This window comes from Pogona vitticeps, chromosome 1 (assembly GCF_051106095.1).
Source record: "Pogona vitticeps strain Pit_001003342236 chromosome 1, PviZW2.1, whole genome shotgun sequence".
Taxonomy (NCBI): Eukaryota; Metazoa; Chordata; class Lepidosauria; order Squamata; family Agamidae; genus Pogona; species Pogona vitticeps.
This window is the reverse complement of record NC_135783.1, coordinates 155,853,947-155,876,723: the sequence shown is the minus strand read 5'-3', so window position 1 is coordinate 155,876,723 and position 22,777 is coordinate 155,853,947. Positions and strand designations below refer to the sequence as shown.

At 41.2% G+C, this 22,777-nt stretch overlaps 1 protein-coding gene across 1 annotated transcript in view; it reads right to left on the bottom strand.

The window, feature by feature from the left end:
• Positions 1-22,777, bottom strand: part of PCSK2 (proprotein convertase subtilisin/kexin type 2) — a 138,509-nt gene that overhangs the window by 7,608 nt on the left and 108,124 nt on the right. The window contains exons 9-11 of the mRNA XM_020811310.3: positions 4,798-5,013; positions 3,224-3,324; positions 909-1,136 (exon numbers count right to left, since the gene is read on the bottom strand). Coding sequence (XP_020666969.2) covers positions 909-1,136; positions 3,224-3,324; positions 4,798-5,013 — 545 coding nt within the window. The remainder of the gene's footprint in view (positions 1-908; positions 1,137-3,223; positions 3,325-4,797; positions 5,014-22,777) is intronic.

Sequence of the window (22,777 nt, the reverse complement as noted above, 5' to 3'; positions counted from 1 at the left end):
AATCACCTTCTCAGAGCCTGTCTTACCTCACAAGGGGATAGTGAAGGAAAAATGAGGAAGAAGAGAGTCATGTGGACCACCTTAAACAGGTGCGTGCACACACATCTCTTGCCACATTGTCCCTTATCACGGACACAACTGAACATGTCATCTGAACCACTTTGGATAATTCTGTTCCTTGAAATCAGGATGGCAGGCAATATTGTAATTCTGTGAAGTACAAGAAGGTGAGCCATTTATTTTTTTATTTTTTTAATTAGATTTCTATCCTACCCCCCTAAACAAAGTCTACTCAGGGTGGGTTCCATTAAACATTACAGTCATGCCCCACTGGATGGTTACCCCGTTTAATGATGAAGTTTTTGTGATCGCAAAACGATGTTTAGATTGGGTTTTTTCGCTTCACATTGATTGGTTCCCTGTTTCATGAACCAATTTTTCGCTTTACGATGATCAGCAAACAGCTGATCATCGGGTTTCAAAATGGTCACCGGCTTTCAAAATGCCCCCCCCCGCTGTTTTCTAGCACAGATTCCTCACTATACAGGCACCGAAAATGGCCGCCATATGGAGGATCTTCGCTGGACGAGCAGGTATTCAGCCCATTGGAGTGCATTGAACCAGTTTTCAATGCATTTCAATGGGGTTTTTTATTTTGCTTGAAGATGTTTTTGCTCTACAGCGATTTCGCTGGAACAAATTAACATCATCAAGTGAGGCACTACTGTATAAACTAAAACAATTAAAACAATAATGTTAGTAATGCTCAAGATGGGAAAACAGAAAATTATAATAAGAATAAAATCAGGTATTGACAGGAGGGAAGGCCTGCCTGAAACCCCATTGATAGTAAAAAGACAACAAGTTTCTCAACTTTCCATTGAATTGGAATGGTTACTGGCACTTACTGAGGCTCTTGTATTGATCCACCGACACAGTGAAATCTCTCTGGAACAGTCTTCCAATCTTTAGCCATTGTAACCATTGCCCCAGCATCAAGGACACCATAACCAAACAAATGGTTGAATTCTAGGCCAACACCATTTCTTCGCCACTGGTGGACTTCATCATGGAGTTGGTTCCTTTTGGAGGTGAGCACTGTTAAATGCTGCATGTCCCTCCATGTCAGATCCCCACTGTAAGAGAACAATACAGTGAGAGTTGCATCACTAGAAAAAGTGACTGTAGAAAAGACTACTCTTTACAGCAGCCAAAAATTGGATACATCAGTTATTCCACCAATGGGGAATAATATTTAATAATCATGATAATAATGACATGTTATCAAGTCAGTTCTAACTTATGGCAACTCTTCTCATGGCTTTCTAGGTATTGAGTACTCAGAAGTGGTTTACCATTCCCTTCTTTTGGGGGTGCCCTAAAGATTACGCAGCTTGCCCAAGGCTACACAGGCCAGCTGTTCTCCTGAGAGGCACAATCGGGAATTGAACTGCCAACCTCTGGCCACATGGCCAAGTGCTTAACTCACTGAGCTATCCAATGAGTGTATTGGGACCAATAAAAAGATTGTCACAAAGACGTGAACACATTTGTGAGTCCCTCAAAAGTCTTAACTGGATCTGCCTCCAAATAAATGATGTCTGATTCTTACATTCAGAAGATGAAAGCCTGGTCTGTCTTGCATCCCAGCACACCTTGGTGAAAGTGAAATCATTGTACGCCAAGCACACCCAATGCTTTCTTTCATTATAATGGTCCAAGCAGATGTGACCCTACCCACCCCTCCTGCTGGAACCACAAGCCACCCTGGTCTTCCATTATGAGATTTTGAAGCAACATCTTGTTCCCACTCCCCCCTTATCTTGTGATGTGTTTGTCTTTGCTGAAAATGCGGCTGGAGGAAAAGGATGAACAAATTAAAAAGTTAGTTTTTACTACGTTATGATTTTTAAAGTTAGGTCAATGTATCACCTTACAGTTATTTTTGGATTTCCTTTCACCTGGTTTCAACATCTGGTGTGATTGAGTCAATTCTGACAAAAACCCTATGATTAAAAATACATATAGAGATTGTATTCCTATGTCCAGCTTCACATCAGCCATTTCCGTGTATTATTTTTAAAGGCTACTGCTCTAGATTAAGATTTAAACAAATATCATCTGATTTTTCAATTGAAGATAAGGCTGCCCTGCAATTTTAAAAATCAGCTTTTTAATAGCTAGATCTCTGGGAAAATACCAGTAAGCTATCCTGAAAGGAGACACATTGCCTGAAATGCTATTGTACAGTTATGCAAACAGTAGTTATGTAACTACTGGAAGTGAATTGCCTTAAATCTCCATAAACCTTGTCTGTTGTGTCATGCAAGTTAGCCTGAAACAGACAAGGTCTACAGAGATTTTTTTTTTAACTTGCTGATACTCTCCTCTAAAACTCACATCACTTGTGTAACTGTGCAAGTGGATTTCAGCTATTGTGAGAAAGGATAACACTTTAAACTGTAGAATTTGGTAAGATAAAGAGATGGCTACTAACTCAGATGGTTCATCTCCTGCTTGTGAGCTTCCCAAAGGCTTCGGGGGAGGCACCCAGTGTATCCACTAGTATTGTTTTGTTTTGTTTTCATGGACATGGTTGTGCAAGGATGGGAGAAGGAAAAGCTCACAGTAAAACCAGTCAATATGTCCAGGAGGAATTTGCTTGTAAACCAGAAAGTGACCATCCCATGACAAACAAAAAGGTTGTGGCCAAATCCACTAAGCCAGGGCAGTTCTTAATGGAAATAGATCCCTAGCAAACATAAAAGATCCTCAGCATTTCGGAAATTATTAAGCTCATCCTGCAATTAGTCAGAGTGAAGCAGGTGCTCCAAACATGAGATTTTGAATGTCATGAAAGGTCAGCACACAGTTACTTATTTACTTTGTTATTATTGTATTTTTCCTGCCTAGGGAGGGGAAAGATGCCGGTGGAAAAACAGCATGGCTAGTTTCAGGTTTTAGGTATCTTGACTGAGTGATAGTGGAGTTTTGTGCTGCTTTACTTCAGGCAACAAAATGCTTTAGATCAGCCATAGAGTGTATATACATATATTAGGGAAATGAATATCTATTCAAGGAGAAGCAATTTAATGTACAGTTTTAGTTAGATAACATGGCATTTCAGACTCCAGCTCATATGAGCTTAAGAGGTTTGTTCATAGCCATAAATGGGAATTCTTTAAACTCTTTAACAATATAATTGATGGCTGTTTTCACCCACTTTGCCTCCAGTGCGAGTGCAAACACTCCCGCTGCCTCGGGTGCAGCTGCAGATGTTCCAGAATGGCGTAACGTACAGTTGCCATATAAATCTGTGGTTGCCTGCAAGAGAGTAGAAAGGAGCAAAATTAGAGGAACGATCCCTGTTCTCTGCCAAGGGAAAGAGACCTCTGTGTGTGAGTGTGTGTAAATGATAGGAAATATTTGATAGGAAATAAAATTATTTGGCCTCCCAGCTTTTACTTTTTAAAATCCTTTTATAGTCAGTCTGATTCCTTTCTTTATTAAACATCAGTTAGTTATAAGCAATGTTTTAAAAAAAATATTAGAAAAATATATTAAATATTTCAAAATTCATTATTAGTTGGTTGGATTGGAGGCATTTTAGATTCAGTGGGTCAGCTGTGTGATTTACCCAATGATACGTGGAGAGCAGGGCATTGGAGAAGATCTCTTTCTCATGTGCCATCAAGTTGTTATGGTGATTCTAAAAGGCTTTCCCACCCATCTGAGGCGTTCAAGGAGTGATTCCATGAATTTGCACAGCTGACGAACCTCCGTCTCCTGAGTCTGATTCCAACACTCCATGCATTACATCAGCCATTCTCAAAAGGGGCCATAGGGTTCCCTGGGGGGCCCTGGCACATTTGAAGGGGTCCATAGGCTGGAAGCAGTTCTGCACACTTTGTAAGACTCATTATGTGACTCATACAATCCTGATTTGGCCTATATTTCTTTCATATTGTGTTTATTGCCATGACAAAAAAAAGGGTGAAAATGGCTGCACTACACCATGCTGGCTCTCTCATACACAGATACAAAGGAGTCATAGACCTCTAGATATATCAAAATACTCCAGATGAAGAAGCATATGTTTAATAGTTCTCTGTTGAGAAGGCCACAGGAACTAGACCAAAGGAAAGAAGCTCTCAAAACCCTGGTCCAGCAGATAAAATAGGAATTGCTGGGAATCGGAAGTGAGAGCATTCAGATATATGACCCTTCAACTGGGAGACTGAAATGGTATAGTCCAGCAACCAATATATCATACAGCGTTTTTATTTGTTTGTTTTAGATAGCAGGTGGGAAGATGCCTCAAGTTCCATCTAGTTTCGTGAAGGGCAGATTAAGAGGAATGTGTATTCCACATTTCCCCTCCCATGAAAGGACTTCCTGTGGGATAAACACGTCAGCAATCAGGATCAAAGGAAATGATATGTATACCATGAAAGACATCTGTTTTTTTCACCATGTCATTTTCCTCAAGTAGACACCTTGCATTTGGTCTGCTCTGTGATGGGTCATGAGAAGGAAAACACAGGTTTTATTTGCAAGGCAGGTAATTCCAAAGATTGCCTTAATGTCTAGTTTGACAGAATTAGACATGAAGCCTGTGCTAAATATTCACAAAACAGTCCAGCTAAGTGCAAGAGATGTAAGTGAGAAAAAAAAATCACATGTCTTGGCAAAGAGGCAACTTTCACCCCTTGAGAGAGCACCTCAGGACATCACCTCATTTTAACCCGGATCCATCAGGATTACAGAAGGACAAAAATCAAATAATATGTTTCTCACCACACCAGCTTCAGGATTTCTCTTCCTCCCATTGCTAAAAGTTGATGCCAGGGTTGATGAGCAACTTTCGTCATATAAAGCTGTCCGGCCATCATTAATAGCAGAATTGATGGAGATGGTCCACATGCTTGAGGCATAGCCATCACAATTACAGTCATCGTAACTTCCTCCATCCCCAGAGGCCCACACGTAGATGCTTCCCTTGCCCCCACGGCCCTGCAGAGAAGGGGAAAGTCAGCCTGTCAACTTCAGGGTTCATTCAGGCCTTTATTTGATTGCACTAATGTGCTGAGAAGCTGTTAACATGGAAAAAGAGCAGGTTAAGATTAGTAAGACACACTGTTGCCTGAAGTGACAGATGCATTGGGTTCGACATGCTTCCATTTAGGACACCTTTCAGGGACTCTCAAAGCCTTTTGTGCTCAGACTTTTATCTCTTTATTTTCTCAGGATTGGAGCGATTTATCTAGCAGTTAGCAAGGCACACTAGAGAGAAGCAATCTGGGAAAATAATAGGGAGAGATATACAGAGGTAGCGTGCTGTTGCGATGGATACAAGTCCACTTAACTTGTAAGGTCACTCAGTTACCACAGGTACCAGTAGAAACAACAGCAGCAGCAACTTCTGATCCAAAGACTCTGCACTTTGCTGAGAAGACTGAATGGGGTGGATACATATTTGATGCAAATAAAATCTTTATTTTCAAAGCAAATGGCAGGAGCAGGGAGACCAGAACCACTGCAGGTGACAAAGATCTAATGCCCCTGTCATTCTCTCTACCCAGGCCTCAGTCCTGACTATGGACTCACAATTTTTATTTATTTATTTATTTATTTATTTATTTATTTATTTATTTATTTATTTATTTATTTATATCCCGCTCATCTGGTCTAAGCTATCAACATAACGGTGTCTCCTCTATTTTGACTTTCAAACTGTAGTAATAAATCCTTTGTCCTCTTGGGAACTCAAATTCTGCAAGGGAGGTTGGGATCTCTGATAGAGTTAAATAAGGCCAGTTAAGCTCCTGAAAACCTGATATGTATATTTATGATATTCTTTTGTTTGCACTGTGTAAGAATAGGTAATTCTTTATCCGTGTAGAAAAATGACACCTTGAAATTCCTCAGTTTTTGTCTTGTATGCAGTCTGCTCCATTTAAGGTTTTTTTTGGGGGGGGGGGAAGGAAAAATAAAATAAATTATTAGATTTTCAAAGAAGCAGTTTAAACAAAAGGAATATCTGGAACTTAGAAATAACTAGTTACAAATAACAGATAAGTGTGTGTAGAGATTCCTTAACGTACACCAATTTGCTTCCAAAAGTTACATTTGTGTATCTGCACAACAGAATATTTGCCATTATGTTTTTCCAGGTACTGTTCTTTAATTAGAATGTAATTCATATTGGTTCCCATGGGATGTGGTGGCGCTGCAGGTTAAACCGGTGAAGCCTCTGTGCTGCAAGGTCAGAACATCTGCAGTTGTAAGATCAAATCCACACGTCGGAGTGAACCCCTGTCGCTTGTCCCAGCTCCCGCCAACCTAGTGGTTCGAAAGCATGCAAAATGCGAGTAGAAAAATAGGGACCACCACGGTGAGAAGGTAACAGTGTTCCATGTCTAGTCGCGCTGGCTACGTGACCACAGAAGATTGTCTTCAGACAAACCCTAGCTCTAAGGGTTGGAAGCGGACATGAGCACTGCCCTTTAGAGTTGAACACAACTAGACAAATTGTCTATGGGAACCTTTACCTTTTACCATATTGGCTCCCAGCACACGCACGCACAAACACACACAGAGAAATAAATAATTTGCTGACTGAGCACAAAAGATAACACTTCTCTGTGGCAATGTTTTAAACTTCTGGAATACTTCTTTAATAATCTGGGCTCTCCTAACTATGAACCATTGGGCTATTTAGACATTTTACTTCAGTCATTTCAGAAACAGAAGAAATTTCCATTTCAACAAGCTTTTACTGCATAATTTTAGCTCTTGCTGCTACCTATATTTATTATAATTTCACTGTGGTTTTTAATTAGGCTAATCTATCATGGAAAAAGCATTTTTATTGTTAATTGTTTCTTGGCATTGTACATCGTTGTGATCTATGTCTACATCTTTTCCAGTACAGTAGTAGAAAAGGATTGCACAATTTTTTTAAAAAAACAACAACCACTATCCTTGTTATAGTAAGCAATGCAACATTTCAAAACAGAATTTCATCTTTTATATTGGCTGTTCTGTCTACAATTAAAATGAGAGGGACAGCAAAATAATCCAGGAATGCTTTCTAAAATTCCTTGCTTCGTGCCCCGTCATGAGAGGTGACAGAAACATTCAGGGTGACTTAGGGTGTGATCAGTTCGTTCTAAAGCTGCACACCCAATATCACAGAAAAGGGTTGCTTTGACGGTCTGCTAAGGAATCAGTCCAGCTCAGTCTCAAAAAGTCAATGCCATGCAGCTGGTCCAAAAAGATCCAGCTTGGGCACAGCTTGGGATCAGGCTACAGCACCTTTCCCCACACTTCATGTGATCACCAGAAATAGATTGCACCAGACTGCCTCTACAAGTGGTCCAAATTCTGATCTATTTCCCAATGTGATCAATTCTTTGATTGCTGTTAAATGTTTCTCTAGGCCACTATTCGCATTAAGACTGGCATGATATATTGCATGTCTGACCATGCAAACCAAAAAGCAGATATTTATAAAATAAACCTCGGACTGGTATCTAACCTGGTATACATCATCAATTTGAACATAGAAAGGTCATTAACACTCAGACATTATTGGCCTTTATTGGCTTGGTGGAGTGTTTTGTGTGCATGGAAATTAACTGTTAGGAGTTTTGCAAGCGTTGCTCCATATTTTATATGGAAAAAAAATGCAAGAGGGAAAATGAACATCAATTCTGGTATGAATTTACAGAAATTTAAGAGTAGCTTTAACTCCTGTTGTTTGTTTCTTAATGGCCATTTGGATCACTTTATTCTAGTAGGCATCCTTCAGTTTCAAGAGACTATGGTAATGTGCTCAGAATAGAGGTCTCGGAACAGCGTCTAGTGTGGCTGAGAAGGCCAATTTGAGAGTGACAATCCCTTCCACACTGAAGACAAATGCAATCTGTCCCCTGTCCAGCTCCCTGGTTTTTCTGGTTTCGGGACTGCCTCTTTGCCTTGTCCTGCTGTACAAGGGTCTCTTCAAATTGGGAGAGGCCATGATGCACCACCTGTCTCCACGCTGAATGCTCAGATGTCAAGGTTTCCCATCTGTTGAGGTCTATTCCTAAGGCCTTCAGATCCCGCTTGCAGATATCCTTGTATCGCAGCTGTGGTCTCCCTCTGGTGCGCTTTCCCTGCACAAATTCTCCATGCAGGAGATCTTTTGGAATCCAGTCGTCAGCGTTTCTCACGACATGCCCAAGCCAACATAGATGTTGCTGTTTTAGTAATGTATACATGCTAAAAATTCCAGCTTGTTCTAGGACTACTCTATTTGGAACTTTGTCCTGCCAGGTGATACCAAAAATGCGTTGGAGACAACGCATATGGAGGGTTTTCAACTTCCTCTCCTGCCCTGCACAGAGGGTCCAGGACTCACTGCAGTACAGAAGTGGGCTCAGGACACAGGCTCTATAGACCTGGCTATTGGTATATGTCATCAACTTCTTATTAAGTCATACTCTCTTTATGATTCTAGAAAACATGGTAACTGCTTTGAGAGAGAGTGTCAGAGATCATTGTGAACAACCACCAATTCTTGAGTAGAGATGGTAATAGAAGGAGGTGAGTCCATGCCCTGGCCCATGACTTGTGTTTTCTTCAGGCTAATTGTTAGTCCAAAATCTTGGCAGGCCTTACTAAAACGATTCGTAAGTTGGAGCTCTTCAGCAGGATGTGAAACAACAGCTGCAACATCAGTGAAGAGGAGGTCCCGCATGCATTTCAGCTGGACTTTGGTCTTTGCTCTCAATCTAGAGAGATTAAAGAGCTTTCCGTCTGATCTAGTCTGGAGATAGATGCCTTCTGTTGCAGTTCCAAAAGCGTGCTTCAGCATGGCAGCAAAAAAGATCCCAAACAGAGTCAGCACAGGGACACAGCCCTGTTTCACTCTGCTTCGGATGTCAAACAGCTCTGATGTCGAGCCATCAAAAACTACAGTGCCCTTCATTTCCTCATGAATTTATTCCTCACGAATTTCATTTCTTCATTTCCTTGTGGATGATGTTAAGGAGTCGAGGTGGACATCCAATCTTGGAAAGTATTTTAAAAAGGCCATCCCTGCTAACCAAATCAAAGGCCTTTGTAAGATCTATGAAGGCCACAAAGAGTGGCTGTCATTGTTCCCTACATTTCTCCTGCAACTGTCTGAAGGAAAATACCATGTCAATGGTGGATCTATTATCCATATCTATTGACATGGATCACTTTATATGATTGTAACAATGTGATGTGATGGGAAGTATTTATTTATTTATTTCATGAAAAGATAGAGCACAGTTATACTGTATTGCTTGGTGTTCATTCTTTTGAGCTAAGAATTGTGTGGTAAAAACACGAACCACTGCTGTCAAGCAGTTCTCAGTGTTTGAGCTGTGCAAATAAAATTCTTTTAAAATGAAAGGGGAGAAGGGAACTGTAGCTAAACTAATTTAATTGATCAGTTTGTATGAGGTGACTTGGAATGGAACAGAACTTTGGGGTCAGGGGCTGCAGTTAGGGAAACCTCTGACAAATGGAAATCTCTAATGTGACAAATGGGAGACTCTGAAGCAAGGAATATACTTGTGTAAAAGCATTTGAACCTCTCAAAGTGACATGTTTTAAGCATTACCATTTTCTCCTCTTTAATGTTCTGTAGACGTTTATTAATTCAAAATAGTCCGCCTTCATGTATCGAGGTTAAAAGAATTGCTGCCCTATTGAGAGTACAACCTTTACTTACACTATCCCTTGTAAAGGGGACATAAAATCAAGTCTAATCAAAGGGCAAAGGTAGGTCAATGGTAACACACCCACAAATCATAACACAGCAGCACACCGGGAACCTCAAAAGTGACATTAAAGCTAAATGAAGGATTATTGGCAGTTTATCACCAGGTGTGAAACAAAGATGAAAAAGAGCACAATCTTGTTGATCATGGGAGTGGAACTTTGAGACTGGGAGCCTAAGATCAAAATAACTGAGATCCAGGTAGGAAGTCCTCCTTTCTCTAAAGTTCTGCTCCCTGAAGTGTACAAGATTCCTTCATGTGCCTTCCATAGGGAAGGCAAATAGTACACGGGAGGGTCCCAATCATACCTCTGATCACTGGTTAGAAATAATAGTGGGATTTCTCTCCTGCTTCACCTGCATTCCCAATGGGAAACATGAGTGGGCAGATGGAAATCCTGCTTTTATCTCCAAGCAGTGATTGGAGAGGGAGGAAACATACTGTCCTCTGTACAGCAAAGGGAAACATGGACATTGGGGGAAGGCAGGAAGGACACGTTCAGCCTGCTTTGGTGGTACAGACAATCCAGCCTCCATGACTATTTCAATCCCTTGCTCTGCTGTACACAGCTATTCAGAAGGTATGTTCCATAGAGTTAAATGGGACTTAGTTCCAGTTACAAATGTACCGCCTGAATGCATTTCAGTTTTTGCCTCTCAGTCATGCTGTTCAGAGATTCATAGAGTTCTATAACTTTGCTATTCATATTTCTCAGCTACATTATCCTCCCCCTTCAAGCAATGAACAGTCCAATTTCTTATAACTCACAATGAAGTAAAGAAAAGACAGAAAGACAGGAATACCATCCATTTTCAACCCCCACACCGCTCTTTTCACCAGAGAACCCAATTACAATGCCATGATGAGATTATAAATTCTTAATGTCTTCCCTCCAGGTAATGTTCACCTTTGCAGATTTTTTCCCCATCCCTTTGGCATAATCATGTTACTGAAGCCATATAATGTTCCCTAGCTGTGCTGGGAGAAAGAAACACATATTGCGCCTGGTGTCAAAGCCAGCTATCAGCTGAAATAAATGAGCTCAGTCCACGAATGCCTTCCTTGGGAAGAAACTCCTGGTATAAACCACCAAAGCCAGCACTTCAATAAAATGCAGAAGTGGCAGAGACTAGATAATTAGATTCCTACTAAGTTTTGCCCTTTTCACCACGGAGAAGCTGAAGCCAGAGAAATGCAAAAATTAAGCTCCCAAAGGCAAAGAGGACCACATAAACACATCTACAGTTCTGGTGTGCCCTGTTCAATGGCACCAACCACTGTGCTCTGAAGTTGAATTGTGGCAAGCTAAACCCTCCTGACCTATTCCCAAAGTCAATGTTACAGCTCCTCTCTATATTTCTTTATTTACTGTCAAATTCTGCTAATTTCCCCACTAGAATGGTTGCACAAAGCAGCTTGTTGTTTATAAGGATAAGATGGAGAAAGTTGTCCTTTTTTGGAAGTACAGTTCCCCAAGCTGTCTAGGTTATGTTTGTTGTGGGTTTTTCAGGCTCTTAGGCCGTGTTCTGAAGGTTGTCCTTCCTAACGTTTCGCCAGTCTCTGAGGTCGGCATCTTCAGAGGACAGCACTCTGTGCTCTGGTGCAGTTTGTTTGGGAGATGAGTATTTATGGCTGTGAGATCAGCTTTTGTCCTTTTCAGGAGATGGGTGATTATGGTGATCAGTGTGTTTTTGTTGTGGGTGTATTGTTGTGATAAGGAGGAGAGATTATCTGTCACTGTGATTGATGGGTGTTGTTAGCTGATCCTTGTGACCTTTTGCACACTTTATTTTTCAATGCTGGGAGCCAAGTTTTGTTGAGTTTCAAACTTTCCTCTTCCCTGGGTCCACAGGGAAGCCATTGCAATCCACAAACACCAGCAGAACTTCAACAAAAAAGAGGAAGTACAGTTCCCCAAGCTGTCTGGGTTATCTTTGAAGCTGTAGTCCAAAGACTGAATGTTTCTCCACCCCGGGGATAATTAATCATCATCATCATGTGCCATCAAGCTAATTCTGACTTTTGGTGACCTTTTTGAGGGGTTTCCAGGTAGAAAATACCTGCTGTCCTGGAATGCACATTGGGGATGAACCTCTGGCTCTGCTGCTAGGTGCCTAATACACTGAACTGTCCTACCTTGACCTAAAACATTGTAGCAGAATCCATCTCGGTTTCATAATGTTCAGGAGGCAGAGTTGGAGAGGGGAGAGAATCAATAGGGCCAGAATAACATGTTCCTTTAACAAATAGCGGTTATCTTCTGTTACAAACGGTATAGGTAAATACCCCAAAAAGACTCACCTTTATGCTGGGAGAGCCAGTGTGATATAATAGTTAAGAGTGCTGGACTGAAACTCAGAACATCCAGATTTTATTCCAAACTTGCTGGGAGTGTCTGGCAAGTCACTCTCAGCCTGACCTACCTCACAGATCTGTTATAAGGATAATGCAGACAGGAAAACAGCCATGCACGCTGTCTTGAGCTCACTAGTTAACAAATTAATAATAGCATCACCATCATCACTCATCTAGAAAGAGGGAGCAAGTTAAGTATTGGGGGAGGGAACCCACAATAAAAGTATTTTGGGATACAGTCATTCAACAGTTGTGGAAACAGGAAGAGAGCAAGCTCCGGACAGTGGTTTTGGTAGAACCAATTCCCCCCCCCCAAGATGTGTTGTGTGGGGGAGGCATTGAGCTCTCTCACAGGAAAATTAAGAGGCAAACCAAAAAATAAAATTTCCTTATATTCCCCTCCCCCACAAAAAGAAAAGAAAAGAAAAAGAACGATGAAGCAGGAGAACTGAAGACATTAAGTAGGGGAAACCCCGTTTATAGATACATAAACAATATTTAATATGAAACCAAGTATAACATTCTGTGGCTCCTTCAAAGCCCAGAACATTTATGATGTTGGTGTTTTATTTACAACCATGCATGCAAGTCTGTAGTTTGAGTGGCTGGGAGGGACTTTTCCTAGCTGAGGTAGTTTCTGTCTATCCAGCACTAGTAACTCATTCCTTCCAGCCTTTGAATTCAAAGCCTTCCATGCCTCTCTGCTGAGTGATCTTTCCTCTCTTTCCTGGGTTGGGGCAGCTGTTTGCTTGCTGTGGATCTGTTCGGTTGGTAGCCAATTATGTGTGCAGTAAAGAAAGCAGCATATACAGGCCAGTGATTTCAAGCAGGTGAGTTACTAAGATTGTAAGTGCCAATTAATGAGACTCTAGGGAACATGAAACTATTCTCTGTGGCTTTCTATACATCTACTGTATTGCAAAAAATAAAAAGGAATTTTATCAGAAATTCAAAACTCAGCAACATATTATAGTAGGAGATTTTATGGAATAAAGTCCTTTTATTGAAATATCTGGAATGTTATTCCAACTACGAATTTTTTCATTGCCCAGAGTGCTGAGATTTCGATTGTAGACAGTAAAATCAGAGGAAATTAAAGGACGTTAAAGGGCAAAGTGATTGTATATATATTTGATTCATGGGTCAGGCATCTGGTGAAGAGACCTATAATTCATGACAGCTTCTGCTGTAATATGTAATTTACCTAATGCACACAATTGATAGTATATCAATTGTTCATTTTTAAAGGTGCACTAGTGCTCTGTTGTTTTTGCTGCAAGAGACAAGCACAGCTACTCATTTGGAAACAAATACACTGGATGAACTTCAAATAAGAACAAAATCACGTGGTTGCCCCAAGGACCTTGTGGGAGCCACATGGGGGTATTGAACATACCCAGCCTGGCTTTCTTTCCCCCCTCTCTTTCTGCTACTCAGTTCCTTTCTTTTTACCTCTTTGCCACCTCCTTTTTCTCACATTTTTCTAGCATCCTGCCTCTCCTTTCCAAAGACTAAGCAATGTTAGTCTGTCTCAGAACATTGACAACATTAAAGGGGAGAGACAGAAAGAAAGCAAAGGACAAGATGTCGTCATACCTTAAAGACTAATATGAGATTCCTGGATCAAAATCCACTTCCCTGGACTTTCCCTGCCTCTCCTTCCCTCTCCTTTTTCCACTGGTGGAAGGGACAGATGGCTTTTGAGAGAGCTCAGAGCTGACCAAGTGGAGGCTTTACCCATTTCCCATAATGCTGTGTCCTCCTCTCTTCATCCCCTGAATTTTCCTCTTCTTGCTGAAGATCTGGCAAGGACTTCCCACCCTCTGTTTGTTGCACCCTTCTGCTTCCCCCTCTCTTTCTTTTATCACTGAGTTCTTCCCCCCCCACCTCCATAAAGTTAAGTTGAGAGCTGTATGTGTGGCCTTCAGATCACAGGCTACCCATCCTTGGTATATATTTTAAAAAGCATTATTATGATCTTTTCGGATCTTTGAGTGACTCACATTCACATGTGATTGATTGATTGACACCCCACTTTTCTCTCAAAAGGATCCAAGGCAGCTTGTAGTATTAGAACAAGCAAAATAACCTGGGGGTGGGGGAGACCACCACCTCAGTTACTGAGAAAAAGCCTGCATGAAGAGAAGGGTCTTTGACTGGTTATGGAAGGGCAACAGAGAAAAGGAGCCAGCCTGGCCTCCTGTAGGAGGGAGTTCCACAGCTTCAGAGGAGTTTCAGGGAAGGTCTTTCCTTATTTCACTATGTCTTCATCTTTCCTTATTTCTTTACAAAACATACCTGAGAAAGATGGAGACAAAGGCCTCCCCTGAGAATTTTAAAACCCAGGTAGGCTCATATAGGGAGATGTGGTCTTTTGGGTAGCTTAGACCCAAGTTGTTTACGACTCTGGATCAAGCCATCTTAGCTCTAAGAACAAAAACGTTGCGAATAATAATTCTGCATCATAGGGATGGGTGCCTTGTTGGGCCAAGAGACTCTTTTGCTGCTCTGGGATGTTCCAGGGGTCACATGGAACACCAAAAGAGGAAATGGGTTGTTGTTGTTTTTTAAAAGCAAAGGATGGACTCAGAAGTGACTAGAAGCCCACATCCAGTTTTGAGTGACTGAAATGTTGGTTTGGTCAGTGGAAGGGGGGGAGCTGAATCAACGCAACCTCATTTTAAAAGGTGGATTGTTCTTCCTGGAAATTTGCATAAGCAGAAATTCACCTTTTTGTTGATAGAAAAAAGGGGGCTGGGAGAGAGCTAAGCACTGGATGTGGGAAGAACCAGCTTGGGGAACATAGATAGCCCTATGGCCCTCCTGGCTGAAATGAATTCTGCTGCCAAGTTCCTCATCCAGCTTATTGTACAGAACAAGGTTTGACCCAAAGAATTGCTTTGTGAATCACCTTAGTTGAATTACTGAGAGGGAAAGCACTATACTCTGCATCATTCCCAGTGATATAATCTCCAGTTTTATTGGGATGGAGAAAAGTGCATCAAGCTAGTGCTAGAATGCCGAATTCTCCTGAGTGCCCTCCCAGCCACTGAAAAGAATCAATTTCAGTTCAGCAGCACATTAAAATTCTTGATGTGACTCTCCCACTTGGCTAATATTTCAGCTCTCCTCATTTATTCATGAGCAATCTCCTTGGCATATGAAAATCAAGCCTTAGTTGGCAAAGGAAGAGTCTCCATGTTTATTCCTGTCAGAGTTTTATTAAAGATCCATGACATTTCTGTTGAATAGATACTTTCCTGTTCTGAAAACAGGGAGAAATTAGATTTGCATTACGAATTCGACACAGAGGTTTCACAGTGCAAGGAGAGGGAGGGAGAGGGAGGGAGAGAGAGGCTGTATTCACCTAAAATTAGGCTGTGGAAGGGAATGATTTTTGGAAATGTGTAAGCAAAATCGGTTATCTGTTATTTTTCCTCCCTTAATGATGCTAAAGGAACTCAAGGGTCCTTGAAAGGTGCTCTTCTGTCAAGCGTGCATACAGGATGCAAATGCTTTCTGGAGTAGATACAGATGGTCATGATCCTGAAAATATAAGCAGAACCTGAGGCATCAGTCTTAAAACTCTCATCTACTGACATGTTTTCAAAAGTAACAAACTGGATGTCACTGGGAAACTAGGGGTGATAATATTTGCCACTCCGAAGACACTAGTCACGAGAGACACAAGTCCTTGATTCATGGACCTTCCTTGACGTCCTCAACAGTGCGCAACTGCAGGTCATGTTGTATCCACTCACCTTCTCTTAGAATCACAGGCTCTTGGATGTCCCTCAGTACAAGCCCCTGTTTAATATGGGATCCACTGCACAGGATGCAACTTCAACATCACAAACATGGGATGCCCGTCTCTAATGAATGCCTCAAGTGACTGAGAACTTAGGCCACATCATAAAGCAGTCTATTCAATTAACTCTTATAACAGGGATGTTCAGCTAAATCTTTAGACAGAAACTCCTGTGATTTTTCACCCGCTGGTTCTCGTTCTACCCTCTGGAAAATCAGAGAAGAAGTCTGCACCAGCTTCTTCATCATAGACCTTTGAATATTTAAAGTTCAGAATCATATCGCCCCTTAATCTCCTCATATCAGTTTGTCTGCATCCATTCAGCTCCCATTCCCATCACTGTTATGTCTTCATCGTTCATTAAATAACATGGTCTACCACATTAACATAAACAAGTCACTTTTTTCTTTGGAGTGACTTATGCAGGTTGGGGAATGCTGCAAGCTACTGTATAATTTCCTCAAAAGTTACTTTTCCAAGCTCTGCCTATCCTTTTCAGTCACTCTCTGCACTAAGCTGATATTCTTGCCTTCACTGCAATAAAGCTTCTGGCAACATGCTGCTTTCATCACAGACTGGCACAGTATTGATTACAAGGATAAGCAGATACACTGACCCAGGGACAAAATTGGCTCACAGAACGGTTTCTTTCAGAATGGAATGATAATGGTTGTGGTGGCCTTTTCACTGGAGAAATCCATGATGGCACCTCAGTTTGTTGGTTCTAATGACAACAACACAAAAATATCGCAGTATCACTAGAAATATCACCCAGCTGCAAGATATCCAGGGCCGCTATGCTGCAGTAATGTGTGAACATAATGCCATTAGTGTCCACTGGAGTCCCACAAGTTGTCTAGGCTCCCAGATGGATCCATTTTTGTCTGAACCTACCTGGATGATCTGGCATCCAGTCCAAAATACATTTGGAAAATTTGGACTCTTTAAATAAAACTGTTATGTTTTATTTGCCCAAGCTTTAACCTTTAGAGACTAGCCATGTTGTTATCATTTGTATTCTGTTCTTTTTTCTGGTGTCCTTTAACATGTTTCATTGTACTGCATTTTTACTTAACAAGTTAACCTGAAATCACATATATGCTAAATTTATGCGGTATAATTAATACCTCACACTCTTTCCTTCTTTCAGCCTTCGTCAGCTACTCCAAATACAATTCCCTTATAACCATTAACTTGGTCACTGGCATATGTATAATCATAATTTCATTTCATGAAAAAAGGATAACCCACTGAGTCTGTCAGTCTCAGAGGATATTTTGAAAATGGGTTTGGCCAGCCTAGGGGATACATGACAAGGCAGAATGGAACTCAAGAAACAGGGGAAATCATTCCTAGTGGTTCCATGTAAAAAAAAAATCTTCCATGTCCTGTTGTCTGGTACAACTCTGATGTTGCTTACATTCTTTTTGGAGCATACTTCCAGGTAATTGTGTCTAGGATTCTAGTCTCCTATGCATGTGGACTCCAAAGGGAGTCCCACTGAGTTCATTGGAATTTACTCCTAGCCTGAGCCAGCTAAAGCAGAGGTACTGAAAAGCAATTCCTTGCAATGGAAACATGCTAGGTGGGCATTCGTTCTTCGTGCAGTAGGGATCTGGGCATCACCCTTGGTGGCCATGGGATAAGAAAAACATCTCTTCTCTCATCATAACGCTTCATCATCTAGGCTGGGGGAGGGAGGAATCTGAATTTAGCAACAACTGGAGGGGCACAAGTTCCTCCCGTCTTCAGCCCAAGAAGAGGGCAACGTACACAGAGTGAAAGAAACATTCACTAAACTTGCCTTTCATTTGCTTGGTGTGCCAATGATATGTTACATTCTTGAGCTACAAAAAGTCTATCTTCAGCTTCAAACAAACAAACCCAAAACCATCTGTTGTTATTCTAGATTTCCATTACAGCATTTCTGAAAAAGTTTTCTTATAATGTAATGAAATGGCAGAGTCATAAGACATAGAAGATTCTGTAGGTCATGTTTTCTATGTGCAATTTCTTTCTTTCTTTCTTTCTATGTACTGCTAAAGCCTTGCACTGGAACATCATAGCAGGGGTGCTAATTATCTGGTTTTGGCAGGAACCATGGAGTGTTTTTGCAAAGAAAAGAAAAGTACTCAATGCTTCTTTGCAGAACTTTGCAGAGACAGAAAATAGAATGAAACAGGCGAGAAGGGAAACCAGAAGAACATTGTTCTGTGGCTTTTGGTCTTTCCTTTGTGAAATATAAGCCATTTCCTAGGCATAAATAGGCAACGTCATTTGAGGAGCTTTCTTATTTGCACTGTGATCAGAGGTGGTATTCCCACCCTAATCTTATGCTAAGCAGATGAACTCTCTCGGCTGCAGCTGCCAATGTCTCCTCAGTGATCCCATCTCTCTGGCTAGCCTCTTGCAGCAGTGTCCGCATGTTAAGGATGGAGCATAGGCTGATGCCAGGGAAGGATGCAATGAACACTTGGCAATTGTTTTCACCCTTGACATGAAAGTGAATCACATCACATTAAGAGAATCTGTGAAAAGAATTGTCAAACAGTTCTAGGTTTTTCTTTCCCTCTTGCATGAGGCAAATCCATTTTTTTAGCATTAGCTGAAAGAAGCAGGGTTTTGCACAAATGTATTTTGAGCAAAAATGTCTTTTTGCACATAAACATTGTGTTTTGTGTAATATACAAAGTGTCCCCCCATGCAACGATTGGGTTTTTTGTTTTTGCGTAAAATCTACTTCCATGGTTTTTACTTTGTTTTTGTTTTGTTTGGGGTTTGGGATGTGTGTGTGTGTGTGTGTGTGTGTGTGTGTGTGTGTGTGTGTGTGTGTGTGTGTGTGTGTGAGAGAGAGAGAGAGAGAGAGAGCAAAAAAACCCAAAGCCATGTCATGTGAAAGATGTGCAAAGCCATTGGTGTAGTTCTCCACCAGCTCATTTTCCTTGCCACTACATCCAGAGAACCCCAATCTTCTCTTTGACTCTTCTTCCCAAGACTGGGAGAAAAACTTAAGGGGAAGTTTCTGAGAGGAGGAGGGGAAGGAAGACACCGGATACGCAAAGACTGTGCCCTTTTTGGTTGTGGCCAACACAAGTAAGTCAATTCCAAAATGTATGTATGTTCCATAAATATTTCCTTTTTTCTCTTCTTCTGCCAAACAAGAAATTGGCAGATGCAATTTGAGGGCACGCTCTCAAATTGTTTTCCAATTTCAAAGACAGCATTCAGGTGGGAAAAGGCAAATTGAAAGCAAGTGGTTCTGTTTTATCTTTTCTGTTCCTGATTAACCTCTTACTGCAGTTTGTTTAAAAAGCAAGCTGTGCGGCTGAAGTGTCAGAAGGAAACAAGCACTGTCAATGCCCCAGACATAAGAAAGCAGAGAAGAAAAAGTAATTGTTTTTCCTATCAATAACGTCTATGAAACATCAGTTATAAAACAACTTATAGCATATGCTGATAGGGCTAACCAGTTAATTAAAAGCCCTTGATGTTGATTTATAAAATGCAGTCATGAAAGGAGACTCAGAATTAACAGCAAGCTTGTCAGCAGTGACAATCATATGCATAGCTTCTAATTGGCCATTAAAAAAAATACCTGGTCAATTCCCTAAGCAAGTGAGCTAATGTTTTTGGACACTGTTGTGGTAAATACTTCAGTCCTTGGGTGGTTTGGACAACACGTTTATCACAACATTGCCCTGCTTCACCCACTGACTTTTTAAAAAAAAATCACAGTGGTGCCTCGACTTACGAACTTAGTTGGTTCCAGAACTCTGGTCATAACTCAAAATGGTCATAAGTCGAAGCACCATTTCCTATAGGAATGCATTGAAATGCAATTAATCTTTTCCGGCCAAAGAAAAAAAAATCATAAAAAAACCACCAAAATTATTTATTTATTTATTTATTTATTTAATTTATATCCCGCCTATCTAGTCTGCAAGACCCATTGGAAATGCAATTAATCCATTCTGGCCGAAGGGGGGGGGGGAAGAAAAGCAAACAAACCATGCAAGACCCATCAGAAATGCAAAAAAAGCAAAGTAGAAAGCAAACAAACCCCACAAGACCCATCACAGCATAGAAACATAATCCCACCACCCAGCCCAAAACCACATTGCAGAAACCACCCAGAACAGTTTTTTTAAAAATAGAAAGCAGCACCTTACCTTACCAGGAAGTCCCAAGTCTCCTCTGATTGTGCACTCTCTAACTGCTGGGGTGAAAGAGCTACAAAGAAGCAGCCTCTTTGCCACCAACGGTTAGCAATTTGAATTCCCCACCTTTTTTTTCTGCCTCTTTTGCGGCTGTAACTCGAAGCTCCGGCCGCAAGTTGAAGCAACATTTTGCAGCCGGAGCTGGTCGTAACTCAAAATGGTTGTATGTCAGGACATTCATAAGTTGAGACACCACTGTAATGTGATGTGGCCTGCCACTGCTAACTCTCTCCTTTTTCCCACTGCTTGTTCCAGTTTATGTTCCTGTTCAAGTTGTTTGTTTGTTTGTTTGTTTGTTTACCTATCTATCTACCTACCACATCCATCAACTGGTAAAGCTACTACTCTGGATGGCTTACAATCATGACCTCAACATAGACACGAAATAACATTTAATAATTGCCATGAATTAAAAGATCAAGCAGGGAAAGGAAGGAAGGAAGGAAGGAAGGAAGGAAGGAAGGAAGGAAGGAAGGAAGGAAGGAAGGAAGGAAGGAAGGAAGGAAGGAAGGAAGGAAGGAAGGAAGGAAGGAAGGAAGGAAGGAAGGAAGAAAGAAAGAAAGAAAGAAAGAAAGAAAGAAAGAAAGAAAGAAAGAAAGAAAGAAAGAAAGAAACCCTGCCAATTCTAACTGTATGTGAAAATCTAAACTAAAGAGAGTGGCAAAACAAGACAACCAACCCATACAAGATTAAGCAGGGGTAAGACTGTGGAAGACCTGAGTAAAAAGCCAGGTCTTTATTTGTTTGTTAAAGCAAAGTTAAGAAGCAAAAAGCAAGCAGTCTAAGAAATCCAGCTAAACACCCAGAATAAACGTGCGTAGCATATTGACATATGTAAGTACTTTAGAATCAAAGTTCCCCAGCAGCACATATATAAAAATAAAGGTATCTTGGACTTTGGAATCATAGTCACATGATCAAAGTTAAATTAAAGAAGGACTCGAAAGCTTTGACTACAAAATGAGAGACAAATGTTATGAATTATTACAGCTGCTCATCTAAGGTGAAATGAATGGGGAAAGAAATACAAGAAGGATAGAACTTGTTGGGGGGAGGGAATGATACCTAGGAGCAGTGGTGTCAAACTGTGGCCCTCCAGATGTTCTTGGCCTTCAGCTCCCAGAAATCCTGGCCAGCAGAGTTGGTGGTGAAGGCTTCTGGGAGTTGAAGTCCAAGAACATCTGGAGGGCCACAGTTCGACACCACTGCCTAGGAGGATGTTTTGAAGGCAACACAACATTATTATTTAGCACTGCATTATGGAAAATTAGAATTTATTATTTATTTATTTATTTAATTTCTATACCGCCCATCTGGCAACCCAGGCCACTCTGGGTGGTTTACATAATACCACAAAAACAAAGTATAAAGAGAAACAATACAAAAATGGGACAATAAAATAAAATAATCAATGGAATTTTGACTAGAGATGGGGGTATTGGTATTCGTATATGAATACAAATATCCCAGCACAAGTGGAATTAATGAGGGTCTAGCCCCATGGGGCCAGACAGTCCACTCACCGATCTGTTGTGGACATGGACTATGCGATTATACCAATGGATTCGCAGTGCACGATCTGCTTGCCACTCCTGGCAGGAGGCGGGAGGACGAGCCTTGCTCCAAGGTTGAAGAGTGGGAAGCGGATCACGCACTGTGGATCCATTGGTAGAATCGCGCCATCCGCATCCATAGTTGATCGGTGAGTGGACCGGCCAGCCCCAAGGGGCTAAACCCTAGTTAACGCCACCTGTGTGGGGATATTCATATTCGTATACAAATACCAATACCCCCAACTCTAATATTGACACATGAAAACAATATCAATATAACATTAAAATAAAATAAAGAAAGCATGGCAGAGGTTAAACATTAGTGAATTCTGGTTATTTTAGCCCTATTGTATCAGATGTCGTCGTCCTTGTCAGAAGGCTTGTCCAAATAGAAAGGTTTTTAATAATCGCTTAATGGTTTCCAATAAAGGCGCTTGATGAATATCAGGTAGGAAAGCGTTCCAGAATTGTGGGGATATTACCGATAGGCCCTGTTTCTAGTTACTGTTTTCCAGGCTCCTTTTGGGGTCAAAACTCTCAGCCATTCAGCCTGCATCCAGAATGTCTATGATATTGTCAAAAATGGGTCGGATTGAAACATGGCCAGAAGAAGAAATTCTGGCAGGAGTTCTCTTCCACGAATGGCTGTGGTAGAGCTACAGGAAGATGTCAGCTGAAATCCTGCTGCACAGCTCTGCATGTACAGCTGTGATGTCATCATCAGTGGCAAATCACCATTGATTAAAGGCAAATCATGGCTGGTAAAAGGGGACTTTGGGATGCTCATACAGATCGCACCAAGTCACATGCATCTGGAAATCACCAATGGAAGCTTTTCATCAGTGGTGATGTGCTACCACTGCTAACGTCATCACTGTTGCAGACATAGAGCTGCACAATAGGATTTCAGCCACTGTGCAATGCTGTAGCAGGGATTGCTAGCATAACTTGAGAGACCTCCCACAAGTGAGTGTACAAACAGAAATATGTGTATCTGTAATTCAGTTCTCTTTTTTCCCTACAAGTATCTTGAAGCAAGTCAAAAAA